This window comes from Mustelus asterias, chromosome 17 (assembly GCF_964213995.1).
Source record: "Mustelus asterias chromosome 17, sMusAst1.hap1.1, whole genome shotgun sequence".
NCBI classification, from domain to species: domain Eukaryota; kingdom Metazoa; phylum Chordata; class Chondrichthyes; order Carcharhiniformes; family Triakidae; genus Mustelus; species Mustelus asterias.
The window spans coordinates 20,674,449-20,686,958 of NC_135817.1; the positions used below are offsets into that span (position 1 = coordinate 20,674,449).

Sequence of the window (12,510 nt, forward strand, 5' to 3'; positions counted from 1 at the left end):
ATGTGGGAGTCTTTTAAGGAACAGTTGTTAGGGCTACAGGACAGGCATGTGCCTGTAAAAAAGGATAGGAAGGGTAGGATTCGAGAACCGTGGATAACTAGGGAAATTGAGGGACTGGTCAAAAAGAAAAGAGAGGCGTATGTTAGGTCCAGGCAGCTAAAAACGGAGGGAGCTCTGGAGGAGTACAAAGAAAGTAGGAAAGAACTCAAACGGGGAATTAGAAGGGCAAAAAGGGGTCACGAAATGTCCTTGGCAGACAGGATTAAGGAGAATCCCAAGGCATTTTATTCATACGTTAGGAACAAAAGGGTTGTCAGGGAAAAAATCGGACCTCTCAGGGACAAAAGTGGGGAATTATGCTTGGAGCCCAAAGAAGTAGGGGAGATCCTAAATGAATACTTTGCGTCAGTATTCACAAAGGAGAGGGATGTGTTGACTGGGAGTGTCTCGGAGGGTAGTGTTGAACCGTTGAAGAAAATCTCCATTACAAGGGAGGAAGTGTTAGGTTTGTTAGAGAATATAACAGACTGACAAATCCCCAGGGCCTGATGGAATCTATCCAAGGCTGCTCAGGGAGACGAGAGAAGAAATCGCTGGGCCTCTGACACAAATCTTTGTCTCGTCACTGGACGCAGGTGAGGTCCCAGAGGATTGGAGGATAGCTAATGTGGTCCCGTTATTTAAGAAGGGTAGGAAGGATAACCCGGGTAATTATAGGCCGGTGAGCTTGACGTCCATGGTGGGGAAGTTGTTGGAGAAGATTCTTAGAGATAGGATGTATGCACATTTAGAAAGGAATAAACTCATTAACGATAGTCAGCATGGTTTTGTGAGAGGGAGGTCATGCCTCACTAACCTGGTGGAGTTTTTTGAAGAAGTGACTAGAATGGTTGACGAGGGAAGGGCCGTGGATGTCGTCTATATGGACTTTAGTAACACGTTTGACAAAGTCCCTCATGGTAGGCTAGTGAAAAAGGTTGGATCTCATGGGATAAAGGGGGAGGTGGCTAGATGGGTGGAGAACTGGCTTGGACACAGAAGACAGAGGGTGGTAGTGGAAGGGTCTTTTTCCGGCTGGTGGCCTGTGACTAGTGGTGTTCATGATGTGGAGATGCCGGCATTGGACTGGGGTAAACACAGTAAGAAGTTTAACAGCACCAGGTTAAAGTCCAACAGGTTTATTTGGTAGCAAAAGCCACACAAGCTTTCGGAGCTCTTAGCCCCTTCTTCAGGTGAGTGAAGGTGAGTATCACCTGAAGAAGGGGCTAAGAGCTCCGAAAGCTTGTGTGGCTTTTGCTACCAAATAAACCTGTTGGACTTTAACCTGGTGTTGTTAAACTTCTTACTGGTGGTGTTCCGCAGAGCTCTGTATTGGGACCTCTGCTGTTTGTGATTTATATAAATGATCTGGAAGAAGGTGTAACTGGGGTGATCAGTAAGTTTGCGGACGACACAAAATTGGCAGGACTTGCAGATAGTGAGGAGCATTGTCAGAAGCTACAGAAGGATATAGATAGGCTGGAAATTTGGGCAAAGAAATGGCAGATGGAGTTCAATCCTGATAAATGCGAAGTGATGCATTTTGGTAGAAATAATGTAGGGAGGAGCTATATGATAAATGGCAGAACCATAAAGGGTGTAGATACGCAGAGGGACCTGGGTGTGCAAGTCCACAGATCCTTGAAGGTGACGTCACAGGTGGAGAAGGTGGTGAAGAAGGCATATGGCATGCTTGCCTTTATAGGACGGGGCATAGAGTATAAAAGTTGGGGTCTGATGTTGCAGATGTATAGAACGTTGGTTCGGCCGCATTTGGAATACTGTGTCCAGTTCTGGTCGCCACACTACCAGAAAGACGTGGAGGCTTTGGAGAGAGTACAGAGGTTTACCAGGATGTTGCCTTGTATGGAGGGGCTTAGTTATGAGGAGAGATTGGGTAAACTGGGGTTGTTCTCCCTGGAAAGACGGAGGATGAGGGGAGACTTAATAGAGGTGTATAAAATTATGAAAGGCATAGATAGGGTGAACGGTGGGAAGCTTTTCCCCAGGTCGGTGGTGACGTTCACGAGGGGTCATAGGTTCAAGGTGAAGGGGGGGGAGGTTTAACACAGATATCAGAAGGACATATTTTACACAGAGGGTGGTGGGTGCCTGGAATGCGCTGCCAGGCAAGGTGGTGGAGGCGGACACGACTGGGAACGTTTAAGACTTATCTAGATAGCCATATGAACAGAGTGGGAATGGAGGGATACAAAAGAATGGTCTAGTTTGGACCAGGGAGCGGCACAGGCTTGGAGGGCCGAAGGGCCTGTTCCTGTGCTGTATTGTTCTTTGTTCTTGATAACCAATCCTCCATCCATGCTAATGTTATCCTCAGCTCATTGATCTGGCATATAAACCTTTTTATATGGCAACTTATCCTTTTTTCATAAACCATAGATGTACTACGCCTATTTATTGCTCTTTAGCTAACTGTTTGGTTACATTCTCAGAAGAACTCAATAAATTTCTGCATTAACTGGCCTACAGTTCCATTAGGGGATCATAGTTTGAGGATAAGGGGTAAACCTTTTAGGACTGAGAAATTGCTTCATGGTAGAGTATCTAGAATTCACTTCGAGTAGTTGAGGTCAAAGCATTGTGTGATTTCAAGAAATTAGACAGCTCTTGAGCTAAAGGGATCAAGGAACATGGTAAGTGGGATCAGGATATTGAATTTGATCAGCCATGAATGGTGGAGCAAGCTTGAAGGGCAGAATGGCCTATTCCTGTTTCTATTTGTTCAATATCTGTCATTTTCCCCTTGATTTCTGCTGCTGTGCCTCAAATGAATGAGCTGATGTCTTGTGTATTTGTATAAGTTATGATTGGTTTTTATATTCCTTGCTAGTTTTTAATCAATTTTTGGTCACCCTTGGTTTCAAAAATGCTGGCAATCAGGCTTATTACTATTCACAACTTTATAAGCATCTTTTAATCTAATACTTCCTTAGTACACCACTGACATCCTAGTTGCTGAGTTGTGTTTTAATGGAGTATATTTTGTTGAATGTTTCCCTGCTGTTAATACCCTTTTAATCTATTTACCTGAACCACCATAACTAACTCTTTCCCTCATAGAAACATACATTCAGACTGTTAATTTTGTAAACTCTCTATATTTTTTAGACATTATATCTACTGCATTATCATTGTTTAGTCTTTCTACCAAGGTTGGTTAGGTGAGATTTATTAAATAACTTCTAGTAGTTCTGATCTCTCCTCTTAGTAGGGATTTGGGTATTTTCTGTCCCAATGATGGCAAGATGATTGGAATCAAATTCCCTTGACACATATATTATCAAATATAGACTGCATCTGGAAAACCCCATTTTTTTAGTTGCTGCATTGGCCTTTGTGGGGGTGCATTGCAGAATCATCAAAACAATGGAAGGGCTAAATTGGGGACACATAACAGAAGATTATGGGTTAAATTAATGAGATGTTTGAGATTATTAAAGAATTTGATGGAGAGCATCCATAAAGAGTCCTTATGAAATTGGAGCTATTCAGGTGCAGCATCAGGCAACACCTTTTCTAAGAGGGAGTGGAAATCTCACTACTTTCACTAAAGACTAATGAATAAATGGCTTTGGAATTTTCAATGTATTAAGGTTGGTAAATGGAGCCAAGAGATCAACCATAATCTAAATAAATGGTGCTCTGAATGCTGATTCACTTAGTGCAATCTTTTACATTACTATCATTTGCCCCAGTATTGTGAATCCTTTAGGCCAACAATAGTTTTGAGAGCTGAGTATCTTCTTTTGGTAAAGAACAATTCCAAATCATTTTATACCTAAGCTCTTGACAGAGATCAATGTCAAGTAAAGTTTATGCATGAATCATCTTTTGGGACTAGCTATTGATTCCTCTGCTCTGTTATGATTGGCCTGAAATCCCTTTATTGCTGGCATTTTCTGTTTGTACTAACTTTGTATGGTATGTATATTAACTTTTTCTAATGTTTTCTTACAGATCTAAAGTAGGATTGAATTTGGATTCCAACCCTTGTACCAACCTTCCTTTCAAATTGAATTCTTTTTTGGATTTCACAAGCATTCTTTTGTGGCTGAGTTGATGATTTAATACTAATGTATCTAAAAATCATTCTGTAACTTTTTGTTTTAAATCTTTTAGTGTATTTATATTCTTTAAGCACCAGGATTAAAAAGGATTTAGTGTGAGGAAGAGTTTGGTAGGAAGTGCAACCTTTACAATAAAATGTTAAATCTGAGATCTGGTTTCTGTGTTGTTGGTGAGTGAGATAACCAGGGTAGCTTGATTCGTACACTTGTCACTGGAAATAATTGTCTTCAGTCCAATTGTGTAATATAATTCTTCACATAACTTTGCAACTAATGCTTAGTTTTTCGAGCACTTTAAATAAATCCATTAAAATTTTCTTGTACCATTGAAGGAAGAAAGTGTCCAGGCAATCTTTGAAAATAGCAATTATGTATTTAATAAATCAATCTGAAATGCAGTTCTAATCTGTGAAATAATTCCCGTAAGTACATTTATTAATGGGCACACAAATGGCAACATTCTTTAACAGAATTTGCTCAGGCACCAATTTTAATTTCATACATTCTGATTAATTTGGTTAGAAGAACATTGTTGCCACTACACCCATTGCTGTACTTTGAGGGGTAATTTCAAGTTACAAAGCACCCAAAAAAAGAATGATGTGATGCAGAAAAATAAATGGACAACAAAAATGTCAGGCATATATAAACTGGCACCCAAACATTATTTATTGCAAAATATCATAGTACCAGTATGGGCTATGTGCCTGAATAAATTCATTGTGTGTGTGTATATATATATTTTATATACATACACAAAAATATATGCATTAAGCCTCCAGCTTTAGCCATTCGGACATCAGTGCATTTAGTACAGGGGCCATAGTAAAATCTGTCATTATCGTATGACCAAGATTATTTTGCAATATAAAACTTGAAAACCTGTTTAGAAAAGATGCAAGGGGATATAATGTTTACAAAATGAATTTGGCACAAAACTAAATTTAGCTGCATTCCAACTGAAGTCCTGGAGTAATCAGAAGTGTCACTGCAGCATTCAATCCAGAGAACTATCTCTTTGATTGGAGTGTTTTCTTAATTCCTTCCACTTCCAGCTGTAGAGAAAAAAAATACATGAGCTTTATCAACTCCTGAGAAATTAGAGGATATTAATAAAAGCAATGCTGCTCTAGTGCTATGGTGAAAATAGGCTAATATCCAAGCATGCTTATCCTGTCTCCTGCTGTTAAATGTTGGTTGCAATATTTCACAACTCAAAATAGCACACTGATGTGTTCATCAAAGGAGTGCACCATTCAGCCCCTGATGTCTGATTATGGATGATCTCCATCTTCTCCACTTCCATTGGCTAGCAAAAATCAATTATTACTTGAACTAGCATCATCTGCTTTTTGAGGGTTTTTCCTGAACAGCCCAATGCTAATTTCAAGATTTGCTGTTGTGGGCATTGAGATTTAATTGCAGCAGTCCTTAAATACAAGATTCCTTCTGTCACTTTACCTTCTAAGCAGATAATTTCAGAAACACACATGTAAAAGTTCCAGGGCTGGGCCACCAAGCTATTTTTTACTTGTTGCAACTCTCAAATGTGCACTCAAACCTTGGCATTGCAGAGGCATTAAATGGTTATAAAAATTAGGGAATTGTTTGGGGATTATGCCCAATTATACAGAGGTCTCAAATATGGTTTAGTAGCATAATCTACTTGGACAGCCTTGTTCTCTTTTAAGAGTCTTTAACAAAATATTTTAGGAGTGCACTCAGAACTTATCCTTAGGGCTGCACACTACCTATATAATTTGGGTAGTGGCTGTGAAGTGCAGTCAGGGTCTGTTTTAGCCCAGGAGTAATGTGACAAGAGAATGTTTTATCTCCGAAAGAACAAAAAACTTGAAATATACAGCTCTTTTCACAACCTAAGGGCATCCCATAACACTTAAACCGTGGCTTGTTATCTGAAAGGATGGCACCATACTAGAACTTTAGATTGGTTTGTGAAGAGATATTGTAGATGCTTAAAATAATTATTGGGATTGTGAAGCAGTAATCTCATCCATATTAAACATGGATAAATAAATTCCTTTGAAAGCACACTATTGAACTCCTTCCTGAACCACTGACTGCCTGCACCAATAGTTGTCTGAATGGAGCGTTACATATTATGACTCACTTGCAATGATATACGGATCTTCTTTTCTTCATCCAACTCATTCATCAACTGTGTGATCTCTTTTCTGCCAAAATGAAGTAGCAACATTTCAATCTTTTTATATATTTTTTATAATGTTAAAGGCCCCATTATAAATACAAGTTGATGTTTTTGTTGACTTGAATAAATTAGAACTTGTTGTAATTACCCAGATAAAAGCAAAATACTGGGGATGCTGGAAATCAAATAAAAGAAAATGCTGGATAAAATCAACAGGTCGGGCAGCATCAGTAGAGAAAGAACTACAGTTAATGTTTTGAGTCCATATAACCCATCTACAGAATTGTAAAAGGGTCATATGGATTTGAAAGGTTAACGGTTTCTACAAATGCCACCAGACCTGCTGAGTTCATTAAACATATTCTTATTTTTGCACTATTCTTAACAGTTCGTATTACTCAAACATTTTTCCCATTATCAAAATATTTATAATTCAAATGTATAAATGAGGATGTGTTGGTGTGGATGCAATGAGAGGAAGTGTCCATAGCTTCCCTACAATGCAGGAGGCCATTTGACCTATTGAGTGTGCACTGACTCTTGAGTATCCCACGCAGGGCCAACCCCATCCTCCCCCCACAACCCCATGCATTTACCATGGCTAATCCATCTAACCTAAACATCCTTGGACACCAAGGGGCAATTTAGCATATTCAAAACCAATTAGCCACATTCATTAATTTGAGTAGAAAAGCTACACAGTCACACAATACAGGTCAAATGTACTTCATATGCATCTATTTACACCATTAACATTTACCACTTCAGTAACCAAGGTAATAAAGTTCATCAACTCGTGCATAAAAATGGTTAAACAAAGTTCATGAGAATACACTTTGCAAATGAGTACCAAGATCACATGCCAACGACCATGCTCATTGTCCATTGATTATCAAAAATAATCAAAAATGTAGTTAGAAAAATCTCTATAAAATGTTACACTCTGTTTATTTCTTTTGGCCTGCAATAACGGATATGTTTGTCAATGAATCTTTATGGATCACCAGAAACCGATGAGTTCTCCAATCCTGCTAAGTTTATGGGCAAATCAGACTTTGCTACCTACAGCCAGAATTGCAAGTCAACATGAAGTCTTCAAGCCTCGCAAGTGCTTAAGCAGCAGGCATTTTGTCAATAAAAGCTGAATTTACTCAATAAACCAGTAGTAGCAATTAGAGGGAATTTCAGAACAGTTTGTTGCAGTGAAGGCTGTTACTGAGAAATAGATGTAATTGTGAGAAGCATGTATTAAAATTTCAGAATCATCTTTAAGAAAAGCTGATTTTAACTTATTGAATCACCCACCAAGCCTGTGATCTCCGCTTAGATTGGCATTAATGGGGCTGTGTATCCTGTTACATAGCACTCTGCTCCCAGGTTGATTGATGCATAATGATATATTAGAGATTTAACAAGAACAACATAAAGAGTTCCCTTAACAGGTTTTTTTAATGTGACCTAGAGTTGGGAGGAAAGAGATGCCTAGCAGATTAGGTTACACTACATCGAGTTAGGAAAACCCACTTCTCAATTTAAAACTAGACAGCAATATTCAGATAAAATTAAGATATTCAATAGCTGAAAATTTCAAAGTTTCAGCTTGATAGATAATATTCAGTTTGCTTCTGCAATTGTACCTAACCTGTAGATTATAGCCAACTCACTTGTGCTGAGACTTCATCATTTCAATGAAACTTCTCAATTCCTTCATTTGTGCTCTCAATTCCTCAATTGGATCCTGAGTCTTGTCACTCTTTGGTTTGAGATCAATACTGTACTGTAATGGCGAGTTTGGTCTCTGTCCAGCTGCAGAAATGATGCCATGGTGGAACGCGTAGGCAGCTGATGCATGCGTATTGCTTCCAGTTGGTAAACTTGGAGCTCCTGGTTTTGGTGGCAACGTTTTATCAGATACCTAGGACAATTCAAGTGTAGAAAGACAAATGAAAACCACGCTATCAAGAGCCTTAGAACACAATGAGAACAAAGCAGCAGCAGCAAAATGTGATATAGAAACGATCCAGATCAACCCTGAAAACGATTTGAAAATATAGCATTAAAATCACAGCATCATTCTTTCCTTCTGTCAAACGTAAACTTCTTCCGGTGGAGCATGCAGAGAGGGGAGTGATCTTTGGAGGGCAGAACTGGAAGATAAGATAAGCTGAATTTTTTTTTACTTACTTTTTTCGGAGTTTTTTTTTTGGGGGGGTTTTTCCTGAGCAAAAAATAGGTCGCGGGGAGACCTGGAACGGTTTTTTGCCCAATAAATTTGAACGGGGAGGTAACCCGAGACTCTACACGTGTAGAGCCTCCCACCCTTCCCCCTCCTCTAACCTAAAAAAAAAGACTGAGAGAGCAGGTGAGCTTTTTTTTTCTTTTTCTTTTCTCTTTCGTTTCTTAGTAAGGGAAGTTAGCAAGGATGTCAGTGCAGGCAGTGCAATGTTCCTCCTGTGGGATGTTTGAGGTGAGGGAAACCATTAGTGTCCCAGCTGAGTACACCTGCAGGAAGTGCACCCAATTCCAGCTCCTTGAAGACCATGTTAGGGATCTGGAGCTGGAGCTGGATGAACTCAGGATCATTCGGGAGGCAGAGACAGTTATAGATAAAAGCTACAGGGAGGTTCATACTCCTCGGAATGAGGATACTTGGGTGACTGTTAGAAGGGGTAAGAAGTAGTCAGTGCAGCGATCTCCTGTGGCCGTTCCTCTGTACAACGAGTATACCGTTTTGGATACTGTTGGGGAGGACGACTTACCAGGGGTAAGCCATGGGGTACAGGTCTCTGACACAGAGTCTGTCCCTGTTGCTCTGAAGGGAGGAGTAAAGCATTAGTCATTGGGGACTCCATAGTTAGGGGGACAGATAGGAGATTCTGTGAGAGCGAGAGAGACTTGCGGTTGTTGTGTTGCCTCCCAGGTGCCAGAGTCCATGATGTCTCGGATCGCGTTTTCGAGATTCTAAAGGGGGAAGGGGACCAGCCCCAAGTGGTGGTCCACATAGGCGCCAATGACATAGGTAGGAAAAGAGATGGGGATGTAAGGCAGAAATTCAGGGAGTTAGGGTGGAAGCTTAGAGCTGGAACAAATAGAGTTGTTATCTCTGGTTTGTTACCCGTGCCACGTGCTAGCGAGGCGAGGAATAGGGAGAGAGAACAGTTGAACACGTGGTTACAGGAATGGTGCAGGAGGGAAGGATTCAGATACCTGGATAATTGGGGCTCATTCTGGGGTAGGTGGGACCTCTACAAATGGGATGGTCTTCACCTGGACCAGAGGGGTACCAATATTCTGGGGGGGGGGGGGGGGGAATTTGCGAATGCTCTTCGGGAGGGTTTAAACTAATTCGGCAGGGGAATGGGAACCTGAATTGTTGCTCCAGTGTACAGGAGGATGTGAGTGGTGAGGTCATGAATAAGGTTTCAAGGTCGCAGGAGTGTACTGGCAGGCAGGAAGGTGTTTTGAAGTGTGTCGACTTCAACGCGAGGAGCACCCGGAATAAGGTGGGTGAACTTGCAGCATGAGTTGGTACCTGGGACTTCGATGTTGTGGCCATTTCAGAGACATGGATAGAGCAGGGACAGGAATGGTTGTTGCAGGTTCCGGGGTTTAGATGTTTCAGTAAAATCAGGGAAGGTGGTAAAAGAGGGGGAGGTGTGGCATTGTTAGTCAAGGACAGTATTACGGTGGCAGAAAGGACGTTTGATGAGGACTCGTCTACTGAGGTAGTTTGGGCTGAGGTTAGAAACAGGAAAGGAGAGGTCACACTGTTGGGCGTTTTCTATAGGTCTCTGAAAAGTTCCAGAGATGTAGAGGAAAGGATTGCAAAGATGATTCTGGATCGGAGCGAAAGTAACAGGGTAGTTGTTATGGGGGATTTTAACTTTACAAATATTGACTGGAAACGCTATAGTTCGAGTACTTTAGATGGGTCGGTTTTTGTCCAATGTGTGCAGGAGGGTTTCCTGACACAGTATGTAGATAGGCCAACAACAGGCGAGGCCGCATTGGATTTGGTACTGGGTAATGAACCAGGCCAGGTGTTAGATTTGGAGGTAGGTGAGCACTTTGGTGATAGTGACCACAATTCGGTTACGTTTACTTTAGCGATAGAAAGGGAAAGGGCAAGTATTATAGCTGGGGGAAAGGAAATTATGATGCGATTAGGTGAGATTTAGGATGCATAGGATGGGGAAGAAATCTGCAGGGAATGGGCACAATTGAAATGTGGAGCTTGTTCAAGGAACAGCTACTGAGTGTCCTTGATAAGTATGTACCTGTCAGGCAGGGAGGAAGTGGTCGAGCGAGGGAACCGTGGTTTACTAAAGAAGTTGAATCTCTTGTGAAGAGGCTCGGTTAGGATGCTTGAGAGTTACAAGTGAGCCAGGAAGGACCTGAAGAGAGCTAAGAGCCAGGAGGGGGGCATAAGAAGTCTTTGGAAGGTAGGATCAAGGAAAACCCTAAAGCTTTCTATAGGTATGTCAGGAATAAAAGAATGACTAGGGTAAGATTAGGGCCAGTCAAGGACAGTAGTGGGAAGTTGTGCGTGGAGTCCGAAGAGATAGGAGAGGCGCTAAATGAATATTTTTTGTCAGTATTCACATAGGAAAAAGACAACGTTGTCGAAGAGAATACTGAGATACAGGCTATTAGACTAGACGGGATTGAGGTTCATAAGGAGGAGGTGTTAGCAATTCTGGAAAGTGTGAAAATAGATAAGTCCCCTGGGCCGGATGGGATTTATCCTAGGATTCTCTGGGAGGCTAGGGAGGAGATTGCAGAGCCTTTTGGCTTTGAGTCGTCATTGTCTACAGGACCAGTGCCAGAAGACTGGAGGATAGCAAATGTTGTCCCCTTGTTCAAGTAGGGGAGTAGAGACAACCCTGGTAATTATAGACCAGTGAGCCTTACTTCTGTTGTGGGCAAAGTTTTGGAAAGGATTATAAGAGATAGGATTTATAATCATCTAGAAAGGAACAATTTGATTAGGGATAGTCAACACGGTTTTGTGAAGGGTAGGTCGTGCCTCACAAACCTTATTGAGTTCTTTGAGAAGGTGACCAAAGAGGTGGATGAGGGTAAAGCAGTTGATATGGTGTATATGGATTTCAGTAAAACGTTTGATAAGGTTCCCCATGGTAGGCTATTGCAGAAAATACGGACACATGGGATTGAGGGTGATTTAGCGGTTTGGATCAGAAATTGGCTAGCTGTAAGAAGACAGAGGGTGGTGGTTGATGGGAAATGTTCATCCTGGAGTTCAGTTACTAGTGGTGTACCGCAAGGATCTGTTTTGGGGCCACTGCTGTTTGTCATTTTTATAAATGACCTGGATGAGGGCGTAGAAGGCTGGGTTAGTAAATTTGCGGATGACACTAAAGTCGGTGGAGCTGTGGACAGTGCGGAAGGATGTTGCAGGTTACAGAGGGACGTAGATAAGCTGCAGAGCTGGGCTGAGAAATGGCAAATGGAGTTCAATGCGGAAACGTGTGAGGTGATTCACTTTGGAAGGAGTAACAAGAATACAGAGTACTGGGCTAATGGTAAGATACTTGGTAGTGTGGATGAGCAGAGAGATCTCGGTGTCCATGTGCATAGATCCCTGAAAGTTGGCACCCAGGTTGATAGGGTTGTTAAGAAGGCATACGGTGTGTTTTCTTTGATTGGTAGAGGGATTGAGTTTCAGAGCCAGGAGGTCATGTTGCAGCTGTACAAAACTCTGGTGCGGCCACACTTGGAGTATTGCGTACAGTTCTGGTCGCCGCATTATAGGAAGGATGTGGAAGCATTAGAAAGGGTGCAGAGGAGATTTACCAGGATGTTGCCTGGTATGGTGGGAAGGTCTTATGGGGAAAGGCTGAGTGACTTGAGGCTGTTTTCATTAGAGAGAAGGTGGTTAAGAGGTGACTTAATAGAGGCATACAAGATGATCAGAGGATTAGATAGGGTGGACAGTGAGAGCCTTTTTTCTCGGATGGTGATGGCTAGCACAAGGGGACATAGCTTTAAATTGAGGGGTGATAGATATAGGACAGATGTCAGAGGTATGTTTTTTACTCAGAGAGTAGTAGGGGCGTGGAATGCCCTGCCTGCAACAGTAGTGGACTCGCCAACATTAAGGGCATTTAAAGGGTCATTGGATAAACATATGGATGATATTGGAATAGTGTAGGTTAGATGGACTTTAGATTGGTTTCACAGGTCGGCGCAACA

General features: G+C 41.6%; 2 protein-coding genes across 3 annotated transcripts in view; one reads left to right on the plus strand and one right to left on the minus strand.

Moving 5' to 3' along the window:
• Positions 1-4,276, plus strand: part of LOC144506357 (eukaryotic translation initiation factor 1A, X-chromosomal) — a 34,727-nt gene extending 30,451 nt beyond the window's left edge. Inside the window, exon 7 of the mRNA XM_078232359.1 lies at positions 4,018-4,276. Coding sequence (XP_078088485.1) covers positions 4,018-4,023 — 6 coding nt within the window. The 3' untranslated portion in view covers positions 4,024-4,276. The remainder of the gene's footprint in view (positions 1-4,017) is intronic.
• A 199-nt stretch (positions 4,277-4,475) lies between these two features.
• Positions 4,476-12,510, minus strand: part of sh3kbp1 (SH3-domain kinase binding protein 1) — a 334,888-nt gene continuing 326,853 nt past the window's right edge. For both annotated transcript variants that reach the window (XM_078232356.1, XM_078232358.1), the window contains 3 exons: positions 7,962-8,212; positions 6,259-6,322; positions 4,476-5,182 (listed from right to left, as the gene is read on the minus strand). In XM_078232356.1, the coding sequence (XP_078088482.1) occupies positions 5,138-5,182; positions 6,259-6,322; positions 7,962-8,212 (360 nt within the window). In that variant the 3' untranslated portion in view covers positions 4,476-5,137. The remainder of the gene's footprint in view (positions 5,183-6,258; positions 6,323-7,961; positions 8,213-12,510) is intronic.